Source organism: Lepisosteus oculatus, chromosome 26 (assembly GCF_040954835.1).
Source record: "Lepisosteus oculatus isolate fLepOcu1 chromosome 26, fLepOcu1.hap2, whole genome shotgun sequence".
NCBI lineage: Eukaryota > Metazoa > Chordata > Actinopteri > Semionotiformes > Lepisosteidae > Lepisosteus > Lepisosteus oculatus.
This window is the reverse complement of record NC_090721.1, coordinates 194,672-213,951: the sequence shown is the minus strand read 5'-3', so window position 1 is coordinate 213,951 and position 19,280 is coordinate 194,672. Positions and strand designations below refer to the sequence as shown.

Genomic DNA, 19,280 nt, shown 5'->3' with positions numbered 1-19,280 from the left:
TTGTTTTAAAAGTAGATTTTTATTTTAATCTCAAACTATAATGAATGTATAAATTATACTGAACTATAATGAATTTATAGTTTTATCAACTAGAGCTTTGGCTTTTTTTTTTCGTGGCGCTGTGCATTATGGTTAATCTCGTAAAATAATAAAAACTCGATGAATTATATATTGATTGTGAAAATGCATTTTCACGGGATAACATAGCCACGACACAGGATTGGTTATGAATAAGATTTATTTAGATTGAATCGGTTGTGGCTTTTCCTGAGCAACTGATCAGCCTGACCGAGAACAGGCCGCGCAGCTGTGTCCGAAACAAAGATGGCGGCCTGCGTGCTCCGACGGGGTTTGCTGTCATCAGTGGCAAAGTACAATAAGAAACACACAATCAGAGTTTTAAGTTTTGAATACAGTAGCAAACACGAAGTAAACAAATTTCGGTTACCATGCTCAACTTGTAGTTTGTTTAGTACGCAGCAGGCACGATTCCTGTCGTCAAGGTAAGACTTGTGTGCTTGAGTAACATGTTTGTGTAGTGGACGTATACTTTTTCTGGTCAGTAACAGTCGCCAGAAACAACAGTAATGTTACGCGGAAGCTGGGGAAGACTCCCCTGATGTAGGATCTGTACGGAAATCTGCTGAAATATGCCCCCTAAAAGCCGTTAGGAAACAGTACTTCTAGATCTGGGCAGCCATGGTCAGTTTATTGCTCCACTGTAGTGTGTATTCGCGGTGATCTGTCCAGCAAACTGCACGGTTTCGTGATCTCCAGGGTCGGGAATTTATTTCCTCGGCAGATCTACTAAGACTGAGCTTTGCCCCTTCTACGCCGTGTTTAGAAATATGAGGTTCTACTGGTAACCGATTGCAGTTTGGTGCAGGCTTTCCAGGTTTTTACCATGTGGCGCTGAGTTACGAAATGCCTTGATTTTATTCTGGAACACCGTAGTTTGCTATTTTGTTCCGGTAAAGCAAGCGATCCCTAATTATTTCCTTTATTTGGACAAAATATAATAATTAATTAATGCTACAGTATGTATTTTATACAGTAATTACTTTCCTGATTGCTAAACTGATCTTTGATAAAGAACGTTCACTTATTGTTGTTCCAGTCCGTTTAAACTGGGTTGAAAAGTTAGACTTTCCTGTATCGCTGTTGTACAAGTAAATGAGAAGCTTTCACTTTTAAGATGAAACTTTCCCGAGGAGGTCCATTGCGACTAAGTTAGGTGTCTCTAGAAACAAACCTAAACCTTTTCGCTACAGGTTTCAATTATGAAAACTCTTCCAAACTTAGTGGATCCTTTGTCCTGTAGTTCTGCTTTTGTTGGTTTTTAATGTCATATAACTTTTACAAGGTCTACATATTATTTATGTGCTTAACTATTGGGGCATTTACTGTATGGTGTATTTGCTTGTTAAGGTCTTCTGAGATACTTAACATTTTTTTAAATTGAACGTCTAGAGTGGCCTGTAGAGCTCCTGTCAAGTGTGTCTTATAGATAAGGACTGAATTGCCAGTTTCTGAAAGCCTGAAACTTTTAAGTGTGCTCAGCTTAACAGCTTGTTTGTTAATTCATTTTGAACAAGAATCAGAATAAAACAAATAAGGTCCAACCACCTATTTGATTTAACAAAGAATTTGCTTAATTGATAGATCACTTACAAATACTCCTGTTTTAATCATCTCGGTCCTTTTGTAATGGTATAATAATAATAATAATAATAATACACTTTATTTTATATAGCGTCTTTAAAGGTGGCTTCTTTATTTATACAATAAAAAAAAGAATACACAAGATAAAACACAATTACAATACACAGGGGAGACTGTGGATGGTGGTACATAAGTAAAGTAGGAGCAGAGGGGTAAGGAATGGAACCAGTTAAGTGAACGCTCTTCTAAAGAAGAAGGTTTTGAGTCTGGATTTGAAGGAGTTTAGAGAAGGTGACTCTTTGATCATTGGGGAGTTCCAGAGCTTGGGGGCATAACAGGAGAAGGCCCTGTAAGCCATAGAGTGTAGACGGGCTTGGGGGACAGTTAGGAGACCAGAATTAGAAGAGCGAAGGTTACGAGGTGGGGAGTAGGGCGATAATACTTCAGACAGTTACTGAGGTGCCAGGCCATGCAGAGCCTTATAGGTGAGCATGAGTATTTTAAAGTCCACACGGAATTTGACAGGAAGCCAGTGCAAGGACTCCAGGATGGGAGTAATGTAATCACTTGCACTAGACCTGGCCAGGATTCTGGCTGCTGAATTTTGGACATACTGCAGTTTGTTCAATGTAGATTTAGGGAACCCAGCGAGTAGAGCATTGCAGTAGTCAAAGGAGTGGAATCAATTTGATGTGCCCATGTTTGCTGTGTAAATGATACACGATGCAAATTGACATCTTTAAAGTGGAGGGGTGTGCCATCGCTTGTAACCCTCTTTTGTTAAATGTGACAGAATCATATCAGTGATGTCAGGAAGCAGTAACTGAGATTAATGATTAGACAACAGTTTGATCACACATGATCTGGTGTTGCATTAAGATGAGCACAGTATTCAGTAAAACCCAGGCACACATGTGCATACAAGGATCAAACTGAAGTGTTTTTCTGCTTTACCTTCTGCTGTACGTTTGATGTTTATGATTGATCCAGGAATGCTTATTAATTATCTTTCAGGCTCAAGAGGTGTTTGTTTATTGTTGACTAATTGAACTTTGCTTGACAGAAACCGACCAGAGGGCAAAGTTTTAGAGACAGTGGGAGTTTTTGAGGCGCCAAAGCAGCATGGCAAATATGAGACAGGCCAGGTAAGAACACCCAGGTTTCCACTGCCTGACTCAGTTCAGTAAACTCTGTCATGGTTCCCAAGAGGCTCAGCTATTGGAGAGCTTTGCCTGGAGTGCAGGCAGAGAACTCAGTGCTGTCTTGGACAGCTAACTGAGTTCTGTAAGCATTTTTATAGTCTTCAAGAGTGCATTTATTGTGTTTTTGCTGTAGATAAAATCTAAGCACCTGAGCTCAAAACCCCTTTGTGTTGTTCTGCTGTTCTGTCTCTGTTTGAGAGCTTCAGTATTTTACTGGCTGTCTGTCTTGCAGTTATTTCTACACAGTGTGTTTGGGTACAGAGGGATAGTGCTGTTTCCCTGGCATGCCAGGCTGTATGATCGGGATGTGACTCCACCAGCCACAGAAAGGTATCCATAGCTTTTTCTATTTCCCTGCAAAATATTAGGTAATTTATTTATGTATTCCTCAATTTTCCAAGTAAAACAACAATGTAAAATGTCACTTATATAGGCCTTTCCCAGTCAATAGAAAATTCTCACTGCTTTGATTTTTGCTTCGGTAGCCATAGTTCTCATAGAAATATGCTCATTTTTTTTTGTTTTCAACATGATTGTATTTGCGGTTGTGACGAGCGCTGCTCTCCCTGCCAGGATGTGATCCCGGCTGCTCGCAGCCTCCAAGCATGCACAGCTCCCTCTGTAGACAGCTGCTAACTACGATACACTTGAAGTCTGGCTCCTCTGTTGCAGCAGGGTTTACACTGTCTTGATTTCAGAAGGGGGCAACACCACATTAGTAGCTCTCTGCCAGCACGGAGCCCTGTGACACACCTCCCTTCTGCTTCTCGGGGACGGGTTGCAAGATTACAGAAGGGACATGATTACTCAAGGAGTCCCACTGCTGTGATGAGTCGGTGTTGCATGACTGAAGGCAGTACAGTCATTTTAAATATCAGACTTAATTCATAAGGATTATCTGTTAGTTGAACCCAGCCCAACTCATGTATGGACCATGAACAGTATTGAATATTCAGAGTACATTTACGTATGCCTTACAATTCTGATGTTTTAAAGCAAACCAGAAACCCCAGGCAATCATGGTTCAAAGGAAGTCAAAGGCAAGACGCACACCTACTACCAGGTTCTGATCGACACCAGGGACTGTCCTCACATAGTAAGTACCTTTTTCACAACTCCTCCAGCTCTCGTCTAACCCAGACACTTAAGTTAGTAACCTTATACTTCAAAGGTTAAAATCTGATCTCCATACTTTAAGTAGCTCTGACCCAATCTTACTATTGACACTTTCATTAACTCTAGACTGAACCAAACTAGAACCATCCACTTTAAATATATTGTTACATAGTATGTATCTATCCTCACACTTTTTTTATTTCTCCAAAACTGTTTTTGTTATCACATAAAACACAGTTGCCTTTAGGTATTTGATCCACAAGACAGAATGGTGCAGGTAATCTTCATTTTAAGGTATTTTGGGCCCCTTGATTAAACAAAAAAATTTCAACAAAATAACAGAACAGACCACAAAAGCATGTGATTGGAGAAATTATTGCAGTTCGACCTCTTAACTGCATCACCTATATTATCCCATTAAAACAAATTACATCCTTTAAACCTCTACAAAATGATCTAAATTTAGAGAAAATCCTTTAAAAAACTGTGCATGAATTTATTATATGCTGTTCAACAGATCTTTTGTTGGGGGTTGCAAGTGTCAGTCTTGGTCTGTAGTGAAAACTACTTGTGATTGTTGCTGACCTGAAGTCAAGGTGCTATGTTGAGGGTCCTGGGACCTTTCCTGCAGTGTCCTGCTGGCATGTAGACGTGTCCTTGTGCTGATCATGTAACTGGCTTTCTTGTGAGATGAGTGTCACAGTTGTGCTGTAGATGCCAGATTTGGGCAACATTTGGGAACATATATGTGATGTGCTTGAGCAGCTGCATCCGCTGCAAAAGAGTAAAGTTTAACTTTACGTCATAAGATGGGAAGGAGAAACGCAATGTTTCAGATGCTGAGCCTTCTTCAGGTGCGAAAGAGACTAAGGTGGCGAGAATATAAAAAACAGGCGGACGAAGACGGAGCAGGCGAGAAAACAGTCGCCACAGGTGGTGAAAGTTGTGAGCTTGGACAGTATATGGCATCCAGGGCTCAATGCATCTTGAGTCAAGAACATGCATAAATATTTGTCCAAGATCTACTCAAATCATATGTATTACTTCTAGTGGAGGCCATATTCATCAACTAGCCTGTGACTTTTACACCTGGTTGATGATAACTTTAAGAAATTTCTTTTGGATGTCATGTTTTGTGATGCCCAGTGTATATACTGTATATGTGTGGATGTTTCTCTTGTATAGTATGTGTATATAATTTACTCTAATCCTAAACTGAACCCATTCCCATTTTAATTACTATAAATTCCAACTGTAACTTGCTCAAATCTCACCCTAAACCCAACTTTAACAGTTAGATTAATCTTCAGTCTAGCCCAACACCTGTAGAAGCCTTCATCCAAAAGGTCTGGCCTTTATTAGACATGTACTGGAGATGTTGCAGACATTTTGAACGTCTTCTTTTTCCATTTTCTCCAGTCGCAGAGATCTCAGACTGAAGCGGTGACGTTTCTTGCCAACCATGATGACAGCAGGGCTCTCTATGCCATTCCAGGTACTCTGGCCTCTGCAGGAGGAAGGGGTGGGTGGTGGGAGGATGGGCTTGTTTGCTGAATCCATTTTGTTCTCTTAAAATTGATAACATTTTAAAAGAGAAAACATTGTGTATGTTACAAATAGGGGTGCATTGTCTGCACATAGCAGTGCTGTTAATGTTTCAATTCCACTTTTAAAATGTCAGGGAAAATTTGTGATTTGTTTCAAAATATTTTTTTACTGCAATATAAAGATTGTGATTTGAGTATTGTGTGTACACTGAGATAATTCATGGAAGGTGGTTAGTCTGAGTAACGACTGGTGTTAATTGCGGACCATGCAGTTCAGCCACACAAATCATTAGCCTGTATTAAGGGACATGTTAGGATGCAAACATTTCTAACTCTTGTGAAACAGATGGCATGTACTGTTCTTCTGCCATACAAAGGCCCAGGAGAGTTTTGTTGTAATATTATTTTGCTTCACTATGGCAAAAATCTTGACTCGATTTTCTTATGTTGGTATACAGCACAAGCCTCATTACTGTGTATTTTCCTCTCTGTTTCTACAGGTCTAGACTACGTGAGTCACGAGGACATTCTGCCTTATAGCTCTACAGACCAGATTCCCATTCAGCATGAACTGTTTGAGCGCTTCCTCATGTACAACCCATCTAAATGTAATGTACTGCAGTGAATTGCAGTTTCATATTTGCTTTCTACTACTCTACAAATTTCTTGGAAGTGAATTAGTTAAACACTTTGCACGTTATAAAAAAGCGGGAACAACTGGTTACAAGTTATTGCCTTTATTGCCATATTAGGTTAAAATAAAGAGTTATTTTAAGTAGCGGTCTGAGGCACTAGAGGATTCTAGTTGAAAGTTTTTGCTTAGAACTCATTAGGACCTGTGATAAGCCCTGTATTCCAAACATTGTTTAGTTAATTTGAACTCAATCATCCTACTGTAACTGGGACTTCCAGTGGCAATTTGCCCATTGCCATTACAGTTTAATGTCTTTTCAGCATCCAGTATAAAAGTGATGTATCTCTCAGCTTGCAGAATCATCAGTGAGACTCATTGCTCCTCTTGTTGGTGCTAATTGACATGCACTGTTGTGCTTAGTCAGATGCCTAGCGGTTCTGACAGGTGGGCATGTCAAAGGAGTGTAAAGGGCCTCTCATTCTCCCTGTGTGGTGCAAAGGGGCAGTAGTTGATGAGTCAAATTTGTTTCCTGCTCGTAAGTGAGTAAGTATTAAAAAAATAAATCAAAATAGAAAGGTATACATTCATTTCAAGAGTAGCCTTTTAAATTTACTTATGATGGTATTTATTTATTGACATAACATTGAATCCAACTTCCACTGCAAATGTATTGGCTTTACTTATGGTATCCAGCATCACGGTGTGAATCCTGTAACTTGTGAAAGAAACAAGGCGTCCTGATTCTACATCAGCTGAAACCATCACCAGTGACTGACTGTGTGATAATAATGAGTACCAGGCTGCTCATGTGGCCCCCTCCTTGTTGAACAGCCCCACCTTTCATCGCAAGAGACACACTGCGTGCCTGGCAGGAGAAGAATCATCCGTGGCTGGAGCTGTCGGACGTACATCGAGAGACAACTGAGAACATCCGTGTCACTGTCATACCCTTCTACATGGGCATGAGGGTAAGGACATTCCTCGTTTCTGCTGTGACAGACTCTCCTAGCAAAGAGAGCTGTTCCAGCCTGCTCTTCGTACTTCATTCTCCAGAGAGTTACCAGTGTCCTGTATTGAAAGCAGAAGGGAAGTCCTGAGCCCCGCGTTTTCTGCTTCATTTCGGCTCGGGGAAAAAGCTTTGATAAGTAATCTAACAGCAGCTTCCCTTTGGCCTAAATGTATTAGTTTGGTGAATTGGTAGTGTATACCAAACAAACCCTCTCTTTTTATCCAACTTGAAACTTTAGGCATTCATATGTTCTTACATTTTTCTTGTAAACTCTAAAGGACATTTGTGTTCACTAGATGTACTGTATATATTTACTTATTTTCCAGATGAAGTGGAAACAGCTGTAAAGTTAAGGCTTAGCTCTAAGTATTATTTAGTGCTAATTGTTTTGCTTTTTTTTCCTCAGGAAGCTCAGAATTCACATGTTTATTGGGTGAGTGCCTTTTTCTTTTCCAGAGATCTCCCTATCCATACTCCATACGTAACCCTAAAATACTCCGCATTTTTTGTCAGTATATTGCTGTACAGTTGCATCTGGGCCTTCTGAGTGTACGTCCTGCAGCTGTACCCTGCCCTGTGCAGAAGTGTGTTTTAGGAGCATGTTTTTTTAAACACTTTAGAGAAATAGTGCAATGCTGCGTGTCTTTCCATTTACAAATTTAGGTAATCTTAATTTCATTTTTAAAATTAAATAATTTAATAACTGAAGATATGTTAACTAACGTGTCCATGTTGTCAAGAAAAGCAAGCACTCAAGCTAAAAGAATAATAGACTACTTTTTCTATCTTCTACATACAGATTTTTATTAAAGGTAAAATGAGTTATTTTTAAATGCCTAACAATAACCATGTTTCTTCTTGATCTGGTTTCATAAATGACTCTGAAATCGGATCACAGCTAGAGAGAATAGGTCAAAGGCCTATAGAAATGTTCAATTAAGCAAACAGTCTCTCTTCCCTTATCTGTCTCAAGAGCCAGTTCCTCCTGAATGCATTCCCATCATCTTAAACATAACCTCTCAAAGCCTGCCGTGATTTCATTTCTCTCCCTCTATGGACATCTCCATCACTTTTCCTATTTACTTCAAGACCACCCTCTCCCCACTGCTTCTCTGTCAGACACTGACCCCTCTCCTCTTCCCAACACATTCCACCTCTGGTATGTTTCTGCCTCTTGCTCTTGAGCAACATTTGCAGAATCTGCCCCTTCCTACCTGCTGCTCTACACAGCTCCTTTTCTAGACTCTGCTAATCCCCCACCTGGTTGTAGTAATTCCCCCTCGGCCTGCTTCCCCATTTCACCGCTTGTACTCTCGCCATTCTTGTCTTCCTCGCTTTTCTCTTGCTATTTTCCATTTCTTTCTCGCCCCGCTATTGCTGTATACGTCCAGTTCAAACCCCAAATCTTACGTGTTCTCTCTGCCACTCCGCTCCTGCCTGTTTTTAGTCTCATTTGTCCTGAAATCCCATCGTGCCCTTTTTACCCTTCTTCCTCTCAAACATCTATACACCCTCTTCACTTTCCCACTTACCTCTCCGTGGTGGAATAGAACTACCAACAAGAACAAGACCTGCTCAGAGGCCTTGTTGGATGCATTGGGCTCTGTTTCTGCATTGGCTCAGAGTCTGTGTGTTGCCCCCTTGACCTGCAGTGGCGATACTGTATCCGCTTGGAAAACCTGGGGAATGAAGTGGTCCAGCTGAGGGAGAGACACTGGAGGATATTCAGCCTGTCTGGGACCCTGGAGACTGTGAGGGGTCGAGGGGTTGTAGGAAGGGTTAGTATGAACTGAGTTCTTCATTTTTATCCGTTTAGGAAATGCATATATATATATACAAACACAAGCAGGCTGTTGCTCAAATTTACATTTAGCTCAGATGCACTCCTTTATGCTCAGCATGTTAGAGAAATTAGTATTGGGCTCTTTCCTTAGTGATGCAAAAGGACATCCTAGATACTTTAGACGACACAGAGGACTAGATAGGACACATTTATTTGTGCTATTGTTTGTGGTTCTCAAAACTAGTCCTGTGGGACCCCTCTATCTCCTGGTTTGGTAACTGTAATTAATCTGCTTATTTTTTAGACTTTAATTTCTACACCTCCAGTCTGGGATTCAACAGTTTACATTAACTTCAGAATACAGCATTTTTTACATTTTCCCCTCAACTTGCTAATTAAGAATTTGCTTCCTTGTTTTTGACTAAAGCTCTTGACAAGTGATCAGTTGTGATGAACAGACACAAGTGGGAATGAGAGTGCATCAGCCCCTCCTACAGGCAAAGGACCTTCTGCTTAAATCAAATTAGTCACATTTCTTCTAAAACACCTGATAACATTCACAAATTAGTGCAGAGTTTATATCACTTCAACATTTCAATCAATGTCATCCCCTAAATAGCTGAAAACAAATTATGAATATGGAATATTTATTTTTTCTCAAATCTTAAATTGAATTTCATTGGCATTTCATTAAAAACTTAGAGCAAACACCCTGAGGAGCAGAGGGTCCTACAGGATTGGAACTAGAAACCACTGTACTATGAGGTTGTTGAATTGATTGAAGTACCTCCTAAGTGTCTCAATCAAGGAAGGATTTTTAGGAAGAAATTATTTAGACTTTCCATAAACTCAGCAATTTATGGTACTTTGTCAAAAAACACTTTACGTTATTCTTTCAAAATATATAAACTCAAGAAAATATTTTTTTTCCCTTGATAAATCATTTGAGGACATTAACTCGGCATAATATGTCAGCTTCTGAAAACAATAAAATAACACCCTTTTAAAGTGTTTTATTATTTAAACGTTGTTTTGTATCATTGTATTTGCTGATTCCTGGATGAAGGTGTTTGCTGAAGCAATGGAAACTCCAGTGTCAATGTTGGCAGATGGAGTGGTGTTGCCTTGGCTCTGGAACAATCAGGGGAGCTGTTAGAGTGGTGGATGAAACTGGAAGCTTGTGTTCAGACTGTGCAAGAAGAAAGCTGAATGTGTCATTTTACTTCTTGTTTTCTTAAGGAACCAGTATTGTCCAAAGATCAGCCAGCATTTCAGTACAGCAGCCATGTCTCCTTGCAGGCTCCCAGTGGCCACATGTGGTAAGAATCACTGTCATTGTCACACAAACTTTTGAAACAATCCTGCCTGAAATTTGTTCAGTGCCGATTTTATTTTGGGGAAAAAAAGGACTAATCTTATTTAGCAACATACTTTATGTAATATATCGGATACTCCCCCAGAGAATCTCATTAAAAAGTACCGTGTATATTTATGATGAACTAATGTGAAATGTGTATTGTTTGCCAAGAGTCAAGCATCAGGCCTTTATTGATCACACACTGGTTTGGCTTTCAGCTCAGAGGCTAAGGAGTCTGACTTTAGAGACTAAAGACTGACTGGTATCCCCCACATGATAGTACACAGTGGGCTGAGTGCCAATAAGGTCTGGTTTGGATTGGTAAGACACGGCTGTCTGGGCTTTCTGGCAAGCAGTAGCTCCTGTGACTTGCTAGGCACCTTTAGGGTTGCAGTGATGCTACATTTGGTGCTGCCTCTCCTGTCAGGTTCTTTTGAGCTTGAAGAATATCAAATAAAGAAGGTCAGCAGTAGGGCTGGGCGATATGGCCAAAAACATTATCACTATAAAATTTTTAATATCGGTCGATGTCGATAATTATCACGATAAATATCAAATCCATTATTTCTTTCAAGTTTAAAGGCAGATTTTTTCTACTGAGTGAAAGTTGAAGAAACCAGACAGTTAATTGGTAAATTAAACAACTCTTTATTTTAAAAACACAACAAACACTTGCCAAACAGCAGAAACATTAAACAAATCTGAGGTAGAGAGTATTCAAGTCTTTTTTTTATGTCAAAATATGCATGAGTAAAATTTACAAAATAAATATCTGACCAAATATCTGAATGCTGACCAAGCTCACAGCCATCATGAACAACACCTCTCATCACTTTTAGCAACAGACTGCTCCAGCTACGGTGTTACCGCAGGTCTTTCCTCCCGGCGGCTGTCAGGGTGTATAACGCTGCCCTAGGCTAGGACTGTTAGCCCTTCATTTGCTCGTCTATGGACAGCATGTTTGCTCCATTGTACTTTTTGGACAATCAGTCTGTATAAACCTATGCACATTTTGTACATATTTTGTTTTTACAGTGACTATGGTCATCACATTTTGCACACACCTATTTATTTATTTTGTTTTATAACTATTCTGATGTCTGTTTTTGTTTGTCTTGGGCTGGACTGCTGTAACACATCACATCAATTTCCATACGGGATTAATAAAGTATTATCTATCTTAATAGAAAAATTAAATACTGCAGTGTGATAAAACACACATAGAAGATGGCTCAGACAGACTGCGAAGTTTAAAGTGCTCTGTTTTATGTCTGATCGTAAAAAGCCGAAATATCTCCAAATTACCAAAGTTGAATGACCTTTTCTGTCGACGATGTCATCGTCCTTCGAGCTGGTCATTGGCAGCACTGCATTTGCTTCAGTGTTGCTCATTTCTCCACTGTAACTACAATCCTGTCAGTCACCACCGTGTGGGTTAACAACACCCCGTTAGCTGCCCGGTCTGCAACATGCACGCGCACTTGCGCAGTATTTTGTGCACATGCGCATATCATGCGCAAAGCATAAACATATATCGAACTTTTGTTAAAATTATATCGCGATAATTATCGTTATCAAATTATCGCCCAGCACTAGTCAGCAGGTGCATCGGAGTTCTCATTCCTTATGTGGTCTTGACTGGGTACCTTTGTGACCTGCACTGTTCATTGCGGAGGAGTTACATGATATCCTTTTGGTATTCATGATGCAAAATGTTTTGAAATATAGTTGCATACAAAAGAATTGGCAAATTCCCTTTGAATCAGTTTTGTTCAGCAAAGGATTTTGTTTCATGTTTTGTAAAATTCTACTTCTACAGTGAATTGCATGGAAATCTGATTAATCTTAGGGTGTAGTAATAAGGAATTCTGGTAAAATAACCAATTTCACACAGGGGTTGCTAATACCTGAAGTTTTACGGCAATGTACTTACTGAATTTGTAAATAAAAAATGTGCCACAGTTATTGTTGGTAACTGTTTGGAAGCCTTTATAACTTGTGAATACTTAATGTTTGTTGCCATTTACAATTTCATCTACATACCTCCCTTATTAATTAGCTGATTAATTCTTTTGGAATTGGTGAAGAATTTCCTGATTTTTCTGCATTCCATTAAAATTCATTGCAGTTGTGAAATGTGCTAGCAGATCTGTAGTGGTGAGAATAATAAAAGCATGAAGATGATAAAACAAGAGAATAGAGGCTAGCTAGCTGAAGGACTGAAATGTGTGCTGGAACATAATCGTGAAGTGAGAGATCAGTGCTTTCTATCAGCTCTGTGTTTCCTTTACAAACATACTAGTGACATGGCAATTAAGAGTGAATAATGTGTGGTAATTAATGATTTTCAAATGTATTGACTCAAATTTAAAAGGGATATCATTAATCAATTATCTGAAGGATGCTTTTTCCTGAGAAAATTTGCAGCAACCTGTACCCTCTTAAAGCTGCATTGTGTGATCAAAATGAACAATCTGGAAACCTTGGTTGAAGTCTAAAGATCCGTAGGACAGTTGGAATCAATGACTGATTTCTGTTCTGTTTATCTTAATTATTTCTCTAGAAAAGGACAGTTTGTTTGACTTTTTAAAGATTCCTGTTGCACCACTGTTTGGATGCTCTAACCTAAATGAGCGGTTTCATATTGCAGTTGAGACCAGCCAGGCATCCCTGGGCCAGGGATGACTGGGTAGTGCCGAGATCTTGGATTTGATATCCTGCTGTTTTCTACCACAGTCAAGTTATTGATATATGTAATATTACAGATGTTTTCACTTAAAATACATTGTACTGAATCATCTACATGCCCCACCATGTAGAAACGATGGCAGACATGGTTTACTGCAACTGTGTCCGAAAGAGAGCATTAAGAGATGCTTCATAAACATTTTGAACTAGTGTTGTCCTTCGTGATTGTAATGGATGTCGGTATACACAGTTCTCATTATCAAGTGTAGTGCTGGTTTGCTTATGGTGAGTTGTCTGTAATTACTCAGATGATCCTCAAAGGTGGTCCTCCTGTATTACAGGAAAAACAGCCCAACAGTCTTTTTATGTGATGGCCTCTTAAGGTTTTGAGCACGGCAATTTCACATTGAATGATGCTTGAGGAACTCGTCGATCTATTCTTTCAATCAGGATAGAATAAAGGGGTTAGATGTGTAAAACAGAGAGTGGTGAACATGCTGGGACCAGACTGAATCAGGAGACTGTAAACACTTCAGTTGTACTGGCAAGCTTCTGGACATTTTTACATTTAAAATAGAATAATATTTAAAAAATTTAAGAAACATTCAATATAAGTTTGAATAAGTAAGAAGGATATATGGTGCCTTTTAAAGCATATGACATGAGATCTAAAGTTGTGAAATCCAGATGTCTTTGGTAAATGGTTGATTCTCAAATTAAAATGTCAAATTAATGTATGTACATGAATTGAAAACCTGAATTGAATTAAACCTGGTTAATCTTGATCAAAGGGGACACAACTATCTATAGTAAGCTGTGTAAATGATGTTCTGAAGGGAATTAATTTTAAGTTAGTCACTCTTCCTGATCTACATCTGTGAAGTAGACTGTTGTAATTGGCAAATTAAATATGTAAACCCAAATTAAGCAAGGGACTTGTAAAGCCATTGTAATATAAGGCTTGTGAAGTAATACTGGTGGCAATACTACTACTACTAATGTATTTTTATTATTATATAAAGACAGTTACATTTATATAGATACTTTTATATTTTCTGGAGACTCCACTCAAAGTGCTTAACAGGTAATAGCGTACCAGTCAGGTGGTTAAGCCCCAACCTTTTGGCTCCTTCCAAAGTGGCAAAAAAAGTCACCTACAAACCACTAATTGAGAAAGATTGATGGTTAATTAACTTATCCTGAAGTATGGATTTCTTCTGTCTTTGCATTTGTGATTTATTTAGTTGAAGTTAACCTTTTGAGGTAAAGTTTTTGTTTTGAGCATGAAATGAAGAAATCAGCCTTCTTTGCCTTCCATTCTAGAGACAGCACACAGGAGTCGGAAAAGAGGTCAGGAGGTCCTATCCATGATTTCAGATAAATGCACATTCAACACATTTTATGGTTCTTGCACTGTATGTAAATCAAAGCTAACTCACTGTATGCAAATCAAAGTTAATTTTTTAAACAGTCTGAGGTTCTCAAGGCTTCTTCATTCTGATTTTTGTAAGCGCATGCTGTTAAAATAAAGGCTTTTAAAATTCAGTTAAAACACTTAAGATGGTTGTGCTTCATCTTACTCAGTTTTGAACTGGGCTGATTTTGTGCTCACCTGGCACAGGTGTGTTGTGCTTAGTGAACACAGCGGCAGCAGACTACAGGCCTCTGATGGTGCCTGTTGTGTCTCTCGCTCCCACAGGGGTTCGTATCGCTTCGAGAGGGCCAACGGCACCTTCTTCGATGTCCGCATCCCACCATTTTCTCTCGAAAGCAAGAAAGATGATTCGCCCAATGGCTTCCTGCCGGGGCCATTTGCAACTTTAGCCTGAGTCCAACAGCTGGCACGGCTGCCTCAGAAGTGCTGCTCTGGGCTGTGTGTTGAGGGTGGGGTGGTAAGGCACCTCAGCAACACCTTGCTCACAGTTGAACGTTTTTTTCATTAGACACTGCCATGAAGATCCTGCTTAAAACTGATCATCAGTGCTCAGTCAGAGTGAAAAACAAAGGCATTTTTAAGTTGAACAGCTCAGCTTTTTTGATGTGCCTAAGGCGGTTTTTCTTCCTAATTTAACTTCTGTGTTGGCACCTTCCAGTCTGCAGTAATTTGTAATCAAGGGAATATACTGTACATCAGCATCAAGTATTTGATCCTGAAGAATATTGATAGTTGTTAAAAAATACATTTTACACTTAATAGTACATTTTAAAATGATTTTAGACTTGTAATTTGTTGTAGTCTTGTGGTTTTTGAAGTCTATAGTACCACTTATTCCATCTGAAGAGGAAAACACTGAGGGATAAGACCTTGCAAGAATATGATCCCATTCCATGGATTAATCACAACATAATTCTTAGTACAACCTAAGCTCACTCTTGTCTATCTGTTCAGCGCAGAGGCATTTGGAACTGCTATCCCCGTTAATATAAAACATCAAAATTTATTTTTTCTGTTTTTATATAAAGCAAGTAATCAATTAATTGTAATATAATTTCTTAAATGGCATGTGCTCTATTGAAATGTAGTATTTAATCAATTTAAAATCTAAGATCATCATACAATTATCCCATATGAATAGAAAAAAAGTGCATCGTGTGAAGTATCATATTCACTGTAAGTGAAGTGGCTATAAGAGAACTGGAAGTCTTTGGTTCTGCCACTGCTGGAATAGTCTAGAAATATTTCAGTCCTGGTTGATCATCTCCCAGTACATTTTGGGAGACTATTAATGTAACACATTGACCCTGTTAAAGGGTAAGTGCAACGCTATTTTATATTTCGGGGTTAGAAAGAATCTGCATTGGTGTGAGCATTTCATACTACACTAAAAGTAAATGTACACAGTAACTGGAACAACCTCCAATTTATATCACAAAATAGAAGACATTCGCAGGTATGCGGAGAGCCATGTTTTGCTATTCAGAACGTGGCACCAAGATTTTCAGTGATGTGAAGCAGCCCTATTGTATTGCAAACAGGCAGACTTGAGGACACATCTCTTTTAAGTCCAACAGAAATATTGCTTTCAACCTCAAGATGGTTTTGCAGACAAATACTATTTAATTATCTCAGCATGCAGATCACATTGGAACATTTCTGTGGTGAAATGGCTGCACAACCTGTACTTATTCACTTGCACATTGTATTACATTAGTCATTATGGAGACTAATAACCAGGAAGGGCTGCATCACATCACAATTTGTGAGAACTCAAAAGTGAGTTTGTGACAACATGGCAACTTGCAGTACTTTCACAAAGTTCACAATTTTGTTCTTCAATTTAAATTTGTACAATTTTTCTATAACGTCACTGAATTTATTTTGTTGACGAGATTTAATAAGTGGTCTGAGTTCCCCTTTAAGAGATGCTTGAGGAAAGAAATGCTTTTGTGTCTAAACTACGAGAATAACATGAACAACCTCAAGTTTAAGTATTCCCTAATCTGTGAATGCGCTTGCAGACTTTGTGAATGTAGATAACTGTACATAAACTAAGTATGAAAGGCTTAATGAATACCATGTAAAAATAACTAATAATATTACAAGAAAAAGTGTAGTTGTTAAAAGTGAAAATATATATTGTTTGTGATGGGGAAATGTAATTTATCTACTTGCCCTTTTGACTTCTTGCAAAGGCAGATCTTTCTAGTGGTCTTAATATTTATTTGGTTGATAGTCTAAATTATCTATAGTAACGTACCAAGCTCAAAGGTACAACGGCAGTGCCATCTACGATTTGTAGACACGGCCTTCCAGTCCCCGGCTCTACCAACAACAACTATTACTTTCAGCGCTAATGTAGCCACTGAAGAGTGTAGGGAATTAAAACGTATAGATGGAGGTTTGTCTTTAAACAGTTCAAGTTTTCTAAGACTGCCTTCAGGGAAACAAGATATCCTCATGCATTATCTAAATTCTAAAAGTATATTTAGTGCATTAAACAGTTTTCTTCTCTTAGTTCTCATGCCACAAAAAGTGTAACCTATTGGTTTAAGCTTTATCTTTTTATGTTATTTGCTCTATGAAATTGCTTCAGTCATTTAAGTACAATTTCTTATATTAGGAATTCGTCTTTTTTCGCATACCCGTACTTGCTTGAAGCTTGAGGTCAGAGCACAGGGATAGCCATTTATACGATGCCCCTGGAACAGTTGGGGTTAAGGGCCTTGCTCAGGAGCCCAACTGCAATTGTTTTCAATGCGATATTGAGCCATTCTGTACTTTATGAGCCTTGGCTTTGCTGCAGCACTGATTGGTGTGTCTGGTCAAAGCAGCAGAATGTGTCACAGTGCCACTTGGCAGAAAACTGTTTATAGCTCTGGACATTGGCTTCAAACTGGTGCTGCTGCTTCACTTGTAATCTGTGTAGACAGTTACTGGCCAGGATATTATTAACACGGCAAATAATGAGTTTGCCAACTGTAAGCAGAAAGAGCAGCTTCAGCAGGACATGGCTCATGTGCCACAAGGGTCTAAAATGTTTGCAGTCTAGCTCTATCCCCATTTTTCCTGCAGAGTTGGCGTCAGTTGACGTTGCAATGAGGGTAGTGTGGGGTTGAACTGCAAGTTTCACCTATTTGCGGGACTGAGATCTGGGGATCAGCTCAGGTCATAATACTCATAATAACCGAATACACAGTTCGGTTTTGTAAATCTCTTTACAAAACTTGATGCTTTATCTTTCACAGCGGTGGGATCTCAAACTCTCCGGTCTAGGACAAGCTGTTCCTTACACCTGTGACCCCTTCTTTGAACTATTTAATTCTTCTGTTAAGCACTTTTGAAATGGTTATCTTTGCTGTTCTCATTTTGTGGACGTTTTAAAGAACAGACATGATGTTACTGAACACAGCTTGGTGGTGGGGGGATAATGGTGAGATGGCAAATTGTAAAGCAGCAGGTACTGTGGCTGTCCACCAGGGTACCACAAGCTAAAATTAACAACCTAAAATTTCAGTTTGCTGCTGAAAAGTCCCCCAGCAGACTCCCATTACACTTATGTATCTTCTATGAGCACGCAGTATGTCATTTTTGTTTTTTCAGTCAGCTCTAAAGTCTTTCTATTTTAGTTGCTTTTTAAATTTGAAACTCCTAATAATAATAATAATAATAATAATAATAATAATAATTGCTTACACTTATATAGCTTTTTTCTGGACACTCCACTCAAAGCGCTTTACAGGTAATGGGGACTCCCCTCCACCACCACCAGTGTGCAGCCCCACTTGGATGATGCAACGGCAGCCATAGTGCGCCAGAACGCTCACCACACACCCGCTTAGTTTCAGTGGGTTGCCAGTTGTGAGTTGCAGGGTGATATGGCTGCTGGCTCATATAATATTTTCACAATCAATTAATTACTTATCAAATCCCAGACACATGAGACCAAGGCTGGAGAGGGGATCTGGATAAAAATTAAATGTTATACTGTTGCGAAAGTACTAGAAACCAATTGAACCTCTGATAGGAGAAATGGTGAAGGTTTTATGACTGAATATGTTAAGGGTAAAAGCAAGCTGAAAACTGGAATAAATAGACTGTTTTGGAATATCTTACTATTGATAAACTGTACACAGGAAAGTAGTCTTCCTTCTTATCAGCAAGTCCTTTTCTTTTGGCTCTGAAAGTGGAGTGAAAGTAGATTTTATTGAAGTACTAGATAAATGAGAGAACATTCTCTCAATCTTTTTCTTGTATTGAATTGTTCCTGTTTTTCCATCTTTACCCATTTTAAATCTTGGTTTAATTCATGTTCCAAAATGTAATAGTTTTAACTGTAAATTTAAAAAGTGTGTTTTTTCCAAACTAAAGTCTCCAAGAATAGATTCATTTGCATTGACAATGGTAAGAAAATATTTAAGTAAACTTGGTTAACATGCTCAGTGTTTAAAGCTCTGCACTTTTTTTTGCTAAACTCAGATATCTGTTTTGTTGAAGAGTGGACTTTGTGTGATTGATGAAAATGGCTCATAGATTTAACCCTTTACCCACCAGTTTTGAAGGGTTCATACAGTATCTCCATGCTGGCCTATGGCTGACTCTGTAACCAATAAACACAAAAACCTGAGGAACTGCATCTTATCAGCTTCTCTTCTGATCTTTATTTTTCTTAGTGAGATGTCCTCTCTAATGTTGCACTATTAATATTATGACCAGGTTATTTTTGATGGGTAAGAACATGTGCAAAAATGTAAGTCTCTGTATTCTCAGGAATGAATTAAGATCTCTTGTATTGGTTACTGACAACTGTTTGGAAGTCAGTGGAGCAGCCCTTTTATGTGAAC

At 38.9% G+C, this 19,280-nt stretch overlaps 1 protein-coding gene across 4 annotated transcripts in view; it reads left to right on the top strand.

Annotated features, from left to right (window-relative positions):
* poldip2 (polymerase (DNA-directed), delta interacting protein 2) overlaps window positions 1–19,280 on the top strand; it is a 28,181-nt gene that overhangs the window by 4,957 nt on the left and 3,944 nt on the right. The window contains exons 1-11 of one of the 4 annotated variants that reach the window (XM_015367523.2): window positions 187–503; window positions 2,726–2,807; window positions 3,097–3,194; window positions 3,861–3,960; window positions 5,400–5,475; window positions 6,028–6,135; window positions 6,993–7,129; window positions 7,577–7,603; window positions 8,823–8,948; window positions 10,193–10,272; window positions 14,698–19,077. In XM_015367523.2, the coding sequence (XP_015223009.1) occupies window positions 325–503; window positions 2,726–2,807; window positions 3,097–3,194; window positions 3,861–3,960; window positions 5,400–5,475; window positions 6,028–6,135; window positions 6,993–7,129; window positions 7,577–7,603; window positions 8,823–8,948; window positions 10,193–10,272; window positions 14,698–14,827 (1,143 nt within the window). In that variant the 5' untranslated portion in view covers window positions 187–324 and the 3' untranslated portion in view covers window positions 14,828–19,077. Of the gene's footprint in view, window positions 1–186; window positions 504–2,725; window positions 2,808–3,096; window positions 3,195–3,860; window positions 3,961–5,399; window positions 5,476–6,027; window positions 6,136–6,992; window positions 7,130–7,576; window positions 7,604–8,822; window positions 8,949–10,192; window positions 10,273–14,697; window positions 19,078–19,280 lie in introns of those variants that run through there. The other 3 variants (XM_015367524.2, XM_015367525.2, XM_006640789.3) reach the window with 3 other exon arrangements.